General features: G+C 37.8%; 1 protein-coding gene across 1 annotated transcript in view; it reads right to left on the bottom strand.

Annotated features, from left to right (window-relative positions):
• Positions 1-17,328, bottom strand: part of LOC139737891 (sodium/bile acid cotransporter 7-B-like) — a 61,973-nt gene that overhangs the window by 33,290 nt on the left and 11,355 nt on the right. The window contains exon 4 of the mRNA XM_071648559.1: positions 1,427-1,502. Coding sequence (XP_071504660.1) covers positions 1,427-1,502 — 76 coding nt within the window. The remainder of the gene's footprint in view (positions 1-1,426; positions 1,503-17,328) is intronic.

Here is a 17,328-nt window from a genome sequence, read left to right as displayed (position 1 = left end):
TGAGCGGGGCTCTGGCGGGGCCATGTCGTGGCAGCACACTGCCTGCAGTAGCGGTATAACTACATCTAGCACCTACCAAGCGTGAACGGCGGAAGAGTCCCGCTTCTTGTCGCTGCTACGTGCCCAAGCAACCGTGACGAGGTCCCCCCATGCATATTTCAACCATCAAAAGCGGCAAACATGCTCTGACATCAAGCGTGTCCATATTTCATGGCCTGGACTTTATAGATTGAAACATGAAACAAGCTTCACCAATGGAATACCGGAGAAGAAGCAAAAAATGAAAAAAACCTGACTATCTATAACGGGAGAGTATTCAGACTGGTACTATTCCCCCATTCTGGTCTCATTTCCAAAACTGGCTCATATTACGCATGAATGTCTGAATTAAAATTCCCGGCCAATTTCATCCACGGTAAGTGATAGCCGAAGTGTCATAGTGGGGGGGAAGATGAATCTAGCCAGCGAAAAATGTATTTACCAGATGCGCATCCTACTTTTAATGGCCAGGCATGGCTAATAGATTTGAGTTCATCCCATCTTCCTAAACCACACACATACTCTAGAGGGGGCTTGGGAATAACTTCCCTGCACCCTCATGATATCACAAAGCTTAATCATGGAGAGATGAGTTACAGTTGCTATCACCGATCCATCTTCAATTACAGGTAACCTTTCTCAAGTTTGGAGAGCCCGTAAAACTCTAAGCTCCCTCATCACTTTATTCTCAAATTGTATTCATGTTACTAACGTCATGATGTATTTTATCATTACCTGTGCGCTTTCCGTACTATGGCATCTGTTTTGATTTCTAACAAAGTAAATGTACACTCAGTCAAAAGATAGTTTTCACAGCCAAAACACGAGGGTGGTAATCTTGTTTCAATTCACGCAAATTGGATAGGTTTGAGGTTCAGTTTCAACACATGACTGCGGCATCACATGATAATGATGACAATAGTATGGTAATTAAACAATTATATAGTAATAATAATCATCATCATAACTATCATCATCATTGAAAGCAAGAGAATATTAATCAGAGGAGAGAAGGTTGAGGTGTGAATTTTCTTCAATTTAACTCCCTCTACAAATGAAATTTGCAAGATCGCCACTTGGAAATGCTCGTAATTTTTATGCTACCCTGAACAATCCAGAAATGATGACACATGAATATCTTTGGAAATACCGAATTATGCACAAACAAAGATACTCTCTTCCACATTTAATCAGAAACAACATAAGTTCACTGAAACTGGCAAGAAAAAAATGATAATAGAAACATATATATATATACATATATATATTGCAATGGCAGAGTTTTCACTCTTACAGTAAGAGAAAACTAGCACTGTTGGCAAGGCAACAGGAACAGCACCACAAGAAGGAAAATATTTGATTTTATTTTCCTTGCACAATGATTTACCTCATTTCCCCCGACCGCCTTTGTCAGAATTACAGCTGACGACACTGGTGGGGGCATGCATCCAACTACTTGTAACCTGTTAAAAGACAAAAGGAGGTGGAAAGAAAAATGCTGTTAAAATGACTATCAGCTATCATGACATTATAAGCGGTCTTGACCATTCCACAAAAATCTTGACTGAATAAAGGAATAATACAGACCCCAGCCAAGGCGCTTTATAAGTCAAAAATGTTATTCATCCATTGTAATTTGTTGTGAAAGACACTGAGGTGACTCAATTCTGAAATTGATTTGTAAATCAGATTCTTAGAATGAAAACAGTACACCAATGCAACCGGACACAATGCATGTAATTATAGACTTGTTTGTTTTGTTTTGTTTTTTTAAGGAGATGTGTGAGCTCCTTCTTGTTTTGGTTTTGACTGCATTCTAACTTTTCTCAATGACGTTGTTTAGTTGCCTGTTTTTGTAATGTTGTGCATTCCGCGATGGCACAGTAGTTTAATGTAGTCTGCCCTCCGTATATATTCTATGACCATACACTGTCTTATAATGACAAACCCTTTTAAAAATCCCTGGATCCTGATGGTGATTCAAATTGCTGCTAAAAGTTAATCAGTCTGGGTTTTTTATGTTGTTGTTTTTTGGGGTTTTTTTTGTGTGTGACCCAGTTGTAACTTACCTAAATGCACCCTTTCCCCGAATTTTGTCAGAATCCATTTATTACAGTTTGCGTAAAGTTGTTAAGAGACTGATACAATGTACATTGAAAAATAAGCAAACAAACAAGCATAAACAAATAGATACAAATAAGCTAAAAGCTGGCAAAGTCATAACCACTTTTGCAGGGGCAATATCTCAGAACAAAGCCCCTGCCCCTTAAATTGAAAAAAAGAAAACAAAATCATAATATATGCCTACTCATCAAAATTCTGAAATATGCATTGGAAAAATGAGCTTGATAAACTTCAGTGAGCATAAGTTGATGAAAAATGAATGCAACTTCAAACTGTCGTCTGCCAGTTCGAATGATGCCCTATTTGGAAACATGAGCACATCATATTCAATTTGTGAAGGAGCAAACATCTGAGTGTACTGGGAGAAATGAATTGATCATACAATGCACTCCAGCAGTCCCCTTAATTATCAAGAGATTTCTAAAAACAAGATGCAAAAAAAAAAAGGAAAAATGATTGTGTGCAAACATGAAAAAAAAAAGTACATTTCAAAATTATACAGAGGCCATTTTTCCCTTGGACAAAAGCAGAAACTGTAATCCATTATCACCAAATGAAAATCATACCTTTGAGGCAAAAACATATACTCTCTTTCTGACAGGGAAAATTATTTTCAATCACACATTTTTTTTTTTAATATCAATGATCTCTTTAATAGCAACATGATTTACAAGTCATCCCAATGTTTATAAAGTCAAACTCACTACAAATGCATTTGAGGCAGATGAAGCTAATTCTTAGAGAGTCAGAAGTACATATAATCACAAGTTCCTTTATGATACCTTACGGGAACTCAGAGGTTTCAACTTAAAGTGAAAAACAACAAAAGAACATGAAAACAAAGCCTCTTTCAAGATGAAAGTATCTATAGTCATTTGCAAAATAAAGTGTTTTGTTTCTAAGTGACATCATCAATTAGAAAACAAAGGAGACAAGAAATCATTGTAGACCAGGCTTCAAATCTGCAGATACCCATGAATTCATGATTAATCCTCCCCAATGTCAAGTCCAAGCATTTTGTGACCCTTATCAGATGTCCACTAAAAGGGGAAATCCCTAGACTGGACTGAGGGGGGGGGGGATCCCCTTTTAAGAACACAGAAGAAAGGAGAACATCATGAAGTCTGTGGTAAAAACCACCATACTACACACCAAAGAAATGTATGGAAATAAGGAGGGCTCATCATGAAAAGGACAGCTCTGTCAGCTGAGCGCCATAAAGTCTTAGAGAAAGATACAACTTTATGCAGCTGCTTGATCAGATGATTAACTCTTTACTAATAAAAGCACCCTGAATGATCAACAGTCATAATACAGACAGCATTCGTCTTAGATCCTGACAGGCGAATGAGAAGTACACTAAATCTGTGTTTAGGTTATTGTGCCATGAACGTTCCACTTGACGCTAAACTGTTAACACAGACAGTCTTACACTCCTGTTTTGGGGCAGTGCAAATTGCTCTTGGCTTGTTTAACTCTTTATGTGCCACGTTCGCACATCCGACTCAGTCGACGGCGTGCCAACTTCGCATATTCTGCTCACACGCACAAAGCCGCCCAAACCGATCGATAAATCGCCTAATGCCGCGGTACAATGAAAGTGTTTCTCGGGCTTTTGCTCCTCTCACATACAGCTTGCATTCTATGTGGTGATTGACTATCAAGCGGTGTTCCCAGCTAGATTTGCGCGTAAATTCTAAGTTTTTGTCACGCTGTTATGTGCAAAAGTCATGCCTTTACAGTAATGTAGCAATTGGTCATTCAAAAGAAAAATTAAAAATAGATTTGTCATGCAATTTATATCAAAGCAAAGCTTGGCATTCCTCTTCAACTTTCCTCACTATAATGTCCAGCTTAACAGAAATTTGTAGAAGTTATATAGATTGGAAAAACAGAAGGCTTTCCCAAACCATGATTACGTTGTTGTCTCAAAATAACGTGGCACACAGGGGGTTTCCATCATGGCAAATAAAGAGTTAAGAAATGAGGGAATAAAATCAATGAACTTGTAATTCCTGGTTCTAAGCCAGAAGCTACATTTGTTAAACATTCAGCAAAAAACACTACACAACCATGATGGCAATTCATATTCAAAGATGATATAGGGAGACAGGAAGGAGATATGCAAAGACAACATTACTCACAGGATCTTTTTTCTTTTAATTTTTGGTCATGAACATCATATAGCTACACTCTTTGGAGATTATAGATGTAGAGAACAGTGACCTTTAGACCAAACAAAAGGTAAAGAAAGATAAACAGCAGCGACCATGGCTGTGCATCCAAGCTAATGACTCCTCTTCTGAGGGTGTTGGAGCAAGGGTCCTGCCTCAGTTTCACTAACCCTCAGGTATCCACCCGCTCAACCGGGAGAAGGGGGCAAAAGTAAAAAACGGGATTAATTGGATTAGACCACTGAGATGCGCCATGCACTCCTGCGCTCTTTTTCTGTTTTTTTGCAAGTAATTCCCGCTCTGGTCCGACACACGTACACACACTCTGCCCCTCCCTTTTGTGAGCACGGGGTGCGCCTTCAAGAGGCATAACATTTAATTTTCCATAAACGTTGATCTCTCGATGCATGAAGGTCGATACACATCTGTTCAGAAATGTCATTACAACCTCATCTCATTACCTCCTCCCCTCTTCACAGTTCATGAGGGAAAAGTGCAAAACCAAGGACACCCCAGTCTGCATTAAATACAAATACTTGCAATTGGGAAGACAAAAAAATGAAATAAAACAAAACAAACAAACAAACAGGAACATTATGCCCTTTGGGGTGCTGGTGGGAAGTGGATCTCAAGCTTTCGCACAAGTTAGTCTGACACCCTCATTTCACCACCTTTACTTGGATATTATGACCATTAAGCATACCCATTACACCACCCTTATGATGGCAGTTTGGCTGGGTATTGCAACCGCTACTCACTACATTTGGTTGGAATATCATTATGACAAAACTAAAACAACTGAAGATATAAAACTCCTACAAAAACTGAAAACAAACAATCAAGGAAGTCAACACCTAGATGTCTGTGGGCTGTAGTCCCTTGAAAGGAACACGGGAAACTTGAAAATATACTACTGAAAACATGTTTTCTATAGAACATTGAGTTTTTCTTAAAGAATTTAGAAATATCATAGGGAAATGCACAGGACCAACAATAATGCAATAGTAGGATTACCTATAACAACAGCTTAGCGAGTGAATAGGCAAGCAATGTATTAGTGCTGCAAATTGGTTTAACCAGTGAAGTGAAAAAAAAAAGTAATTCTGAGTGGTAGTAAGGTCATGACATGTAGGAAAAGACACTCTAGTTTCAAACGGCGGGTGCCCAAGGTTTGCTGGAAGATTGCCTTGCACACACAGCGCTGGATGCTGCTGGCAAATTTTCTGTGATTTCGGACTCTTTCAAGGAATAGATAGATAGCACTCTTCAGGACACTTAGGACTCAACTTAGGACTCAAACAAAATTACATGAATCATAATAGAAACACTGCAAAACAAATAGAGATACAGAAACAATAGATAGACAGATGGATAGACACAGAGAAAAAGAGAAAAAGAGAAAGAAAGAAAGGAAAGAGAGAGAGGACACATGATGTGATTTGAACACATAAATCTTGTGAATGTAGCAACGATATGAAATGCTTGCATCACTGCACTTTCAATCTACACCATCATCATGCAATTTAAGCAATCCACAGATAATATTCAGAATCATTCTCTGAATGTTTGACCGGTATCAGCTATCCCCCCCCCCCTTTCAAACCCTCATTACTATCAGCTCCCTTCCATTCCCTTTCATTCTTCATGCTCTTTTATCTCATTCCTATTTTTCTTTTTTTTTTTTTGGGGGGGGGGGAGGAAGGGAAAAGACATTATGCACAATGACTGTCAGGCTTATATCATATATTCATGATGCATCAATTTAAGTACTTTTCTTGGAACTGGTTCTCGACCACATGGCTAGGGATGATCCGATGTGTCTCACGCACCCCACCCTGATTGCAGACACTTCTCTACCAACACTCTGTGACACATCAGTGACTAGCAAGGAGATCGGTGAAAGGGTATTGTCTTTTATGCCTTCAATCATGTGAGACCAAAAAACAAAACAAAAACACCAAAAAAAAAAAAAGGTGGGGCAACGAATGAAATGGTGAGCCAAGGTGCATTTTATACAGAAAAAGAAACTCTCGGTGTAGTACCGATGTCTACAATGCACAAGTTAATGACTATCACTTGAAACAAACATTCTAATGACTGTGGAACAGAACTGCGTGTACATGTCTGTGTTGGGGGGGGGGGGGTGGACACGAGTGCACGACGCCTCATCAAAAATTCTGTTCATTACTTGAAGTACTCACCGCCCCATTGAAACGTGGAAATTAATGGGTCTGGATAACAAACCACCATACTCCAGTGGCTTCGAAAAGGACAAATGAATACCCCCATCATGGGGCAAATTAATTGGATTCTGGCAGAGCTACCTGTTGGCCTTCCATACTATTCAATTCCAGCCAATCTCAATGGCAGCTCAATACAATTTTCATCAGCCGTCATTCATAATGCACGCCCAGTGCCCAGCACTGTGGTTCTTCAGCTATCCTAAATTTTTGAGCCTGGGTATTTTTACTCAACTTCATGGAAAATTCATACTTTTGATAACTACAATGTACGGCTTTGCCTCCAAATTGCGCTTCATGAAGTGCCTCTGATGTATATTTGATGAACGACAAAGTGACAAGGATCAATGAGAATTCGAAATGTAGTCAGGTGTATAATAGAGGTTGGATAATAATTTATGACGTTCAGATTTCCTGGATGCAAGAGGCGGTAACTATTAACTGATTGCAGACGCTAAATTTTGCAGTACCTGGGGGTTTTGATTGCAGTAAAATCACTACATAAATGCAGAACGTGTGAGGTGTTTAGGTATGCATATATAGATTCTGGGCTTTTGTTTTGCATGTTTCCCCCTACAGCATGCAGACCAATCACTACCATGACGGGTATAGACTAATGGCTCTAGAAATTAAGTAATTGTTTAACTTATCAATAGCATCAGCAAAGAACAATGGGCATTATCAGGAAAAGAACAATTCTAAACTTCTGGCAGGTGTCTGAATGCGCAATTTAATCTCTTTCATTGCTCCATCTAAAGTACATGTGGCACTCCATTCGAGAGACCATTGAAACTACTATAGGAGGTCACGGGGTACCTTCGTGCAGTGCAATTTGAGCTATTACAGTGTAGCTCTTTGTTATGATGACATGCCAGCTCTATTAGCACTCACAAGAACAATGCATCACAGAAACAAGCTTTGGAGCATCACTCTGATAAAAAAAAGGGAAAATTCCTCAAGTCATGATATATGTAAAGCATCTGATTAAAATATAAGACCAAATGCCAAGCCTTGTGTGTTTTCCGATCAATTTACAAACAGCACTCAGCTCTGACTACTGCATTATCCTGCTAGCCTGTGTTCCAGACCCTGCTCACAATACAGTTCTCTACTAGTAACCTGCACGTGCCAGCATCTTCATGAAATGTTCTTTTATCGACATTAAGTCATAAAACATGACTCCTTTGCACGTAATCACTGTTGTGTTAATAATCCGACAATTTTTTTTTTTTATTGTTGGAATAAGGGGTAGTTGTAATTGCTGGGTGATTGATTTGAAGGCTTGAAACATCTATGTGAATGAACACAACTCAGTTTAAGTGGCACACAAACACATAAGATACCAGTTGAAAAGAATCACTACAGAACTGATGATTAAAAAGCATATTCCAGCAGCACATCAAGACCATGACTATAGCTTGTTGGCATTGATACCTGCACACTGATTGCTACGTACAAGTACTACCATCACACGAAGAAAGGAAATGAATGAGAAAATAAAGGCATAGAAGAAAATACAAGGGAAAGAAAATGGATGTTGATGTTGTTGTTGATAACGATGATGATGATAGCGGTGGTAGTGAGTACGAATGTAGGTTGCTAACCTTCAAGGGTCAAAAGACATATCATACACAGTTAAAGTCATGTATGTTTTATTTTCTATAAAGAAAAATACTATGACAATCTAAATGTCATAAAAATTTAAACCTTTAAGGATTAAAAAAATTCTTATATGTATGAAAAGTAAAATATGTTTTTTCTTTTTCTATAAAGAAAAAAAAAAGACCTTCTAAATGTCATAAAGATATGCCATTTGGCAACCATGTATTGATAATACAGCTGGTGGAGAAGAAATATACAAAAGACAATAATAGAGGAGATTAGATGAAGACAATGATGAATAAAATCGATGATTGCAGAAAAGAAGCAAAATAGCTGGCAGAGGTAGAGGAAATGAACAAGAACAAGAATTTTGCTGTAAAAAAAAAATTATGATGGTAAAAGCTGGTTCCATCCAATTACATTAAAAAAAACTCATCCTTGGGTTTTGTGGATATTCTGAAAATAGGGGGCCATTTTTAAAAGAACAAGAAAACAAAACAAAACAAAAGAGCAGGTACTTCAAACAGCGGTGCATCCAAATGCTTTACACTTCATGATTCATACATTGTACTATTAAATGACATTCCCATGTTCCTACTAGACATTCTTAATTGCATGAACATATTTTTTTTTGATTTTGTTGATCTGTGGATTTGATATTCTTAATTTCCTAACAAAACTCTCCCATTTAGAATATTTCTGTCAAATTTACAATGCAATGCACATTTGCAGTTCACATACATGGTTACATAATCAAGACAGGATAGTCAATATCGAAAAGATATCTCAATTTTGTGAACAACATCAAATCCTTGCCACCCTTAACAGATGGTCATACCTCTGGCAAAAAGAATTACTTTCCCTACCGGGCGATCCTTTCATCCCTAGTAATTACTGATTTCATTATTTTCAACATTTTAGATCACATTTCATGTACTATAATGCAATGTTTCAAGGTATATAGAACATAACTGTCTGATTCCAGACATTATTTGGAATTCTGAAAGAGTCCAATCTATAAAGGGTACCCAAAATATAGCAACACTTGTCGTTTCTTTAAAAAAAAAAAAAAAAAAACATTTTTGGTCTCATAGTTAAAGAGAATTTTATCAATTATTATTGCTCCTACTATATATATCTACAATGCATAATTTCGACAACTGCTCAAAATATAAATGTCTGAATATCTCTTCTGTGCGATGTTGAAGCTGCTTTTGTTTGTGACGACATGACACACATTGATAAAGATAAATCTGAAAGATCTGGCAATCTAAAGAACGATTACTCCCCAAGATTCGGCTCCCTTTAAATTTGGCGAGAGTTCCTCACAGTTAATGAAGTTGTTCAGTTCTCCTCTTTTTTTTTCCTAACGACGACTTAGTGCAACCAGCCATGCAGTTCTAACTTCATTAACATCAATAAAACATGGCGCCCTCACACTGCCATTAATCTTGTCCATTTACGGGCATATCAGCCTGCATGCTGATGCAATTTGCATGCAATTGCTTGTCATGGCATTTCTTTATTGTGACAAGCTTACAATATCTGCAGGTTGTAAGGTCTTTCCATGTTTGAATGTGCATGTTGTTGCTGCTATTTTTTTTTTCCTGTATGCATTTTTGGGCGAGTTCGGAAGTTCAATGACGTTGCCTTTTCATTATGTTACATTATCCAAGATACAAGATACATGATAGCCAGTAGCCTCTGAACTTTTTTTTTTTCTGGCCAATTTTTCCTTTCTTGAATTTTAATGCCTAAAAGATATGAATAGATGCTCACTCTTTAAAATTTAGTTCAACATTCCAGAAGGCCAGGACATGTGGATGAATGCTAATGGGATAACAAGGGTCCTCCTGAGAATACATTTGACATATCTTTCATAAAGGAAAGAAAGAAAAGGAAAAGGACATGGCTGGTTTAACCTACCACTAACCAAATTAGAATGGCACATCAAAGATGAGTTTTGGAACTGGTTACTAATAATCAAACATATGGACACTAAACTCATCTAGATAAAAAAGGTGACATCTTTGGAAGTACATTGTACATCATAATGTACATAACATACTGTATTTGCCACCCTCTGAACCCCTGTCCTCAAACATGTAAACCTGCACTATACTCAGGGTTCATAACCCTTTCTAATCTTGATGTTATTTTGATGTATTTTAATGTAAAAGAAAAAACTTGTGTCAATTTCTTTCATGAAGTCCAATTAAATGTGAGACACTCTTGTCACAAAAAAAGATACTATTACTACTATCACTACTACTACTTCTACCACCACTACTTCCACTACTACTACTACTATTACTACCACTACTACTACTACTACTACTACTACTACTACTACTACTACTACTACTACTATTACTACCACTACTACCACCACTACTACTACTACTACTACTACTACTTCTACAAATAATGATAATAACAACAATGATAATAATGGTGATGGCGATAATGATAATATTAACAATTAGAATAATAACAATCATAATCATAATCTAAATTAGAAGTAGGCGTTTTTCTTGCAAGAGACAATGAAAACTCAGGAAACAAAGTTGATCCAAAGAGCTTTAATTACATCAAAACAAATTTTTGTTTTCTGTTTCAGAGTTCACAGTTTTTCCTAATGGTCCCACTTACCTGCTTTGGTGTAATCTTTTACCCTTTGTTTGCACAGACCTTTGTCAAAATGTTTCTTTGCACATGCTTTACTTTGCCAATTACTCTTATCATCATATATCTCTATAAACTCTCATTACCTTTTGATCCTTTTATCCCATTCTTTCCTCTTTTCATCTCCGTGGTCTCCCGTCTCCGTGTACCCACAGAAACCAAGTTCACACTTCCAGCCCGTCATTATCGGGCTAATGGGTGGGTATTTTGTGAGTGAAATAATAAATGAGAGCAAAATGTGCCCCTCGGGCATTCCTAGTGAGCACCAATGCATGGTAATCAATTGCCTACAGGGGGGCTGTGCCTAACAGAGTCCTCACCTACCCATCATGCCTGTCACTTGGTCTTTACCACAGCTCCCAACTTTTTGTGGTGGAATGCTCCTCTCCTCTCTTGGAATACTCCTTTCCTCTCTCCCTTCCCTCTTCCCCTTCCCTCCCCCTTCCCTCCCCTTCCCTCCCCCTTCCCCCTCCCTCTCAACTTCCCCCTCTATTTCTCCACCCATGCGCATGCAATCTATCTTTCTTTTCCTCTGTAACTCCCCCTTTCTCACTTTATCTATTTATATTTTTCTCTCTTTCTTTTTCTCTACATTTATATCCTTATTCTATCTCTCTTCCCAGCCCCTCCCCCTCTCTTTCTTTCTTCTTTTTTTTTGCGAGGTCTGCCTTCCTGCCATGCAAAACTCTCATTAATCATACCAAAGAAAACAAACACTGTGGTCACTTGCTGCTGCTGCCGGATCGCTGGAGGTTTGGGTTCACAGAGCATGGCAGATTTGACTGGCAAGGCCGTCATCAAGCTGAAAAACTGTCTCAACTGTGGTGTGATGGAAGTACAGCTGGTGACAAGTAAGGGGGGGGGGGGGTATGGTAACAGAAACTAAATAGAACTCAACTGTCAAAGACCTAGTAGCGCAAAGAAACATGGGTGGTTCGATTGAACCCATCTTGATTTGCTGCCCACCAGGGTTTATATTCAAAAATAATGAAATGCTCTCATCAGCCTCGCATTGGTGAATATGTGTATCGAAGCGTTATGCACATCGGTAACGATCGACTCAAGTTGAGATTCATCGGCTGTGTGTGTACTTGCATAGAGACCAGTGATTAAGCTGTACACACTTCGTTATGGGGATTCTCAAATATATCCAAGCCTGGCCAGTCTTCTTCCTCCATGGTATCCCACCTTTACCTTTTAACTTTAAAGGACAAGTCCACCTTCATATTCATGTGGATTGAGTGAAGGCAACAATATTAGTAGAACACATCAGTAAAAGTTTGGGGAATATCGGACAATCCGTTCAAAAGTTATGAATTTTTAAAGTATCTGCGCAGTCATTGCTGGATGAGAAGACTACCACAGTGTGTGATTTCACATGCGTACGACAATATAAGGAAGATGATAAGTGAATTTCACAAAACTTTACTTTTTGAATAAAGTGCACATTTCTTCGACTTGTTACCGACAGTTATATGTTAAGGATAATAATTATTCCCCCTGCCTTCTGAAAGAGAGAAGTTGAGTGTTCTTTTGTTACGCAAGAAAAATGGAAATTTGTTGAATTTTCTTTATTCTTTCTTTATATCGTTGTACACATGTGACATCACAAGCTATAGCAGTCTTCTCATCCAGCCATGACTGAGCAGAAACTTCAAAAATTAATAACTTTTGAAAGGATTGTCCGATTTTCCTCAAACTCTCACTGATGTCTTCTACTAATATTGCTGCATTCACTCAACCCACACATCTATGAAGGTGAACTTGTCCTTTAATTTTGAAGGCCAAACAGAAATGTAATGAGACATAATAGAAGGATTTTAAAGGCCAGAGATACTTCTAGAGCTGAACATCAGTTTTTAATATGTACAAACAATGACAGAACTGAGTGTAGGGTACTGTTCAAGTATACTTCAAAAGTTCTGTTGGCTTCTCAAAGTAGCTAACGCTGAAAACTGGTATTTGTCCATCATTCATTCAGGTCATAAATACCTAAAAATAACAAAAGAACTCCAAAAAATACTACATGGATAATGCATGGCAAGGACAAAGAAAATATTGCAGAGAAACATGATATATTCACAACTTTATCCACGGTGTGTGTGCCACTGTGTTAGTTTTTAGTTTCAGGTGTGTTTGTGCTTACGTCAGTGTAAATGTGCTTTTTCATCACTCTGTTTTATGCTGCAATCTGTGTCTACAATAATTGTAAGTGAGTGCTTATATATTATCTGCTGCTACATTGTATCTCTTTATACACATGTGATTATATTCATCGACATACAGAGTAAATGATACATGACCCTGTGCATCTACAGGTACATGAACTGCACTTGATGAATGCACAAAATGAGACTGAGTGTACTGGTGGAATGAGTGTTATCTAAGGTAGATATAAAACAACTCCTAAATTCAAATACGAGCATTTTACTCTCGCGCTCATTGATGCATTTCTATTTTGCTTTGAACATTCTTAGAAGATCTTGCAGCTTTGTGAGCACATGGTGTTTTCTTTTCATGATGTGAATAAGTCCAATACATAAAAACTAGAAAAGCACTCTGAGAGCGCAGACCTCCGCCAAGCATGCAGCTAATTTCCACCACTGATCTTGTTCACATAAGAGATATCAGTGATTTCCACCCATACATACTTATATAGCATTGTGTGTGCTGAAAGTCGCCAGATTTCCCAATATAGAGCCTTTGTTACGTCATAACCCTCAGCTGCACTGCGAGCCTCGCCCTGGCAGAAACTAGAGCACGCACTTTAGTGCGCGCATGCAAACCTCAAATACGCGCAGCCTGAACTCACAAGTTCATTGACCCTACCTGCCAAAATATCAAAAATCCTTCATAAATTCCCCAAAAATTCTTGGATCACTACCAAAAGTTAATCATTTGTTACTTGTGTCATTCTCAACCTTTCCTGCAAGTTTCATTCCAATCCGTTAAAGTAAACTACTTTTTGAGTTATTTTGCACAGGGACGAACATACAAACACACAAACCAACGGTAACGAAAACATAACCTCCTCCCTTGGCGGAGGTACAAAGAAAATAGATTCATCTTTATTAAACTTTCAATTTGATAAGATATCATAAATTTATCGACTCTTTTGGTCTATATGTGAAGGGAGATTTGAGGGGGGGAGGAAAAGAGAGGATATGTGTGAATACATGTATTGCTCACTAGCTCTATCACAACCCTCTGCTCTTGTTTGTGGCAGATAATCCATGTTTTATGTGTATCTTTTTACACCTTTGCAGTATTTTCATCGATTATATTAAACTGCAATGCTAACTTGAGCAGAATCTTGAAGAACATATCCAAGATGTGCCATGCTCAAAATACTTTATAGTATTTTGAAAGTAGCATTACAGCATGAACCCTACAATGATTCTTTCAAAGGGTCCATTTGAAAACAAAATCGGATAACGTATACTGTATTATTCATGTTTTACGAACTTTTTTTCACATGGTTCCACTGGCTCTAAAACTTCACTCTAACAGTGCTCAAGTATCTTTTTTCCAATGCATTTCTTTTTTCCTATATAACAATAACATGCTTCAGGCAGGCTTACGAAAATTAATTCTAAATTCTTAATGAGAGTCCTTGTGCACTAGAATTTCATAAATCAATAATCTATTTGAAAAGTCAACATGTGGGTAGATAATGAAATCAATTGAATTATTCATTGGTAAGCTATTGCGAGTCAGTGGCTAAAATCGGGACGTGATAAAAAAATAGCTTGGCGATGTCTGCTAAACACTTAAAGCTTGATTTTGCTTAAAAACAGGTATAAAAGATATTCTAGCATTACTTAAGCCTTGTACTGCTAAAACTGCATTTGGCACACATGCACACAAACAAACACAAACAACAAAGTCAACACACCCCTTGGGTTTGTTTATATTTTGTCTAGATTTTTAAAAATACGGTACATGAATTAAACTTGTAATGTCACTGCACTGTTGGTTACGTGCGTCTGTTCCCAAGTTACGACGCCAACATATGAGTCGGCCTGAAGATTTACTGATCAATGATGTTGTAATTTTGTGTAACCATAGCATTCCCTCCTGTGTAAGGTGAAAATCACAGTCCCTTGAATGGGAACAAAAAATATAATGTACAGTATATAGATAAATGAATACATAGAGATTCTGTGTGTGAGACAGTCACAACTCATACACACATCGTGCACGTGTACACACACACACACACACACAATCCTGCTTCTTGCAAAGCACAGACTACAGATATACAGTATTTAATCTAATCCATCCTATACACATTAAAATTGGAAATAGACAAATGATACTCTGTGGTTTGCTCAGTGTTATAAGCAGCATGACACAGTAAACTGATTTTCTTGATTTTCTTAATTTTTCTTGTTCAAACTGTATACCACTGCTCTTTTCAAAATAAAAAATGCCTTGACTGATAGTACAGGCAGGAGTCAATGTCCGGAAATGTTCTATCTAGATCACTGCCTGTGACGTGCTTCTGTTTAAATACAGGGATTCTCAAGAGGGGTTTTTTTCTTCACCTATGTATGTAAACAGACAATATGAACATGAAACATGCATACATAACATGTGATAAGAATGTCACTCACAAATATCAACACCTCATAATGATGTTGACACAAGTTGGATTTTGGTCGACCCCAATTGCATTGTGCTTCTGTAATGAGCATTTGTGGCATTTTTACAGCAAACACCGTGTGCGTTCTGATCTCGATATCTTAACGTGCAATTCATACTGACTTACACGAAAGTAGATAGGGAACCATCAGACAAAAAGAATATAAGGTATTTCATCAAATCTGACATACAATTGAAATACATGTAAGTTGCAGAAGTTTCAGAAAAATCAAACACTGAATGAAAAACTTTAAGGTGCTTTTTTTTCCTTGAGAGGTGACACAGGTTGCAATCACATCTGTAGCCTTCATAATGGTGATGATTTGATCAGCTCACAACTTTCTTACCGGTTAAATTTGTAAACAGATGTACAAAAGACATCATGAAAACTATGTTTTTGGTTTTAACTCAATAGACAACCCTCCACAAACCCCTCTACAGTCATACAGCTGTAACTGCAAAGTTATTGAAACACAACATGTTTGATGTGAAGTAAAAGAGTTTCCATTCTTCATTCAAGTCAAACAAGGACATTCTTTGAAGATTTATCATACATTGTGTATCTTAGTCAATGGAGAACTTGTGAGATGATGATAATGATCCACAGCATTTGTATAGTGCCACATATCTGTTACAGAAACATTCAAAGTTGACCATGACATAATCATTAACTGTAAATGTACAGTATACTGTAAAAGTGGAAATTTTCATGGTGTTGAAATTTTTGCGCATTTCGCGCAAGCGGTGCAACAAGAAACTTGCGCGAAAATAAAAGCACTAGATTATTTTTGCTTGCCATATGTTCCAATGGTTGATGTCTTGATTTTGCGGAATTAAAAACATGCAAAACTCTTCTTACCCAGCCGAGCGTGAAAAATTAGTCGTGAGAAAATATCCACTTTTATAGTATATGCCAAGATGCTACCAAAGAGCACACAGACTAGGAGGAAATTGTGGAAATGTCTCCAAATGAGAAAATACCCTTTACAATTTAACATGAATCCACTTAAATATATCCAACATAGTATATTCCAGTCAGGATTAATGAATCATATCAGTACCCCATCTTGTATGATTCTTATATATGAAAACAGTCACTGAGACACGTCAATCATATTGTTCATCACACCCGTTTGCAATGATGAAGAATGGAAAGTGATGCTGCCCTCTAGGGACCTCTAGGAACCATGAACCAAACTACCATAATGTAACTTAACCCATTGAAGACGGGCTGATTTTGCTACAACATGCATTGCCCATAGATGCTTGCCCGAGTTCATCCGGGACTAGTCTTCAACAGGTTAATAAGGAATATCAAATGCTTGAGCATGCGCTTTCTCTACACTGACCCCTCTGTCTACCGTAAAGTTCCGTGTATAAGACGCACTATTTTTTCGTCGGAAAACGTTGAAAATCGGGGGTGCGTCGTATACACGGGTACAGTCGAATCACGGAAAAAAAATCTGTCATGTACACCCAATTTTATAAGGCCAACTTGGGGCCATGTATGCCCATCGACGTTTGGAAGGTAAGCAATCTCTAAAACTTGCGGATAAAAGAGCGATCTTTCAATCTGGACACACACAAATGCTGCAAATACGAGATAAACTTACATCGGCCTTGTGCAGTCACGATGTATCAATCTGGCCATAGACAACAGCTGTAACACTGGACAGCACTGCTGTACATGCTACCGATGTCAGTCTACCAAGCTACCAACAGCCAACCTAGTAGCTGGAATACGCGATGTACAGGTATCATTACTAAATTACCGATACCGTAAAACTTATCAATGTGCTAGTATCAATATGGCCATAGAC

Source organism: Diadema antillarum, unplaced genomic scaffold, assembly GCF_040938485.1.
Source record: "Diadema antillarum isolate AM-2024a unplaced genomic scaffold, OU_Dant_1.0 seq00000712_RagTag, whole genome shotgun sequence".
Classification (NCBI taxonomy): Eukaryota; Metazoa; Echinodermata; class Echinoidea; order Diadematoida; family Diadematidae; genus Diadema; species Diadema antillarum.
Note: the sequence above shows the minus strand (reverse complement) of the source record. Positions and strands in the feature narration are given on the sequence as shown.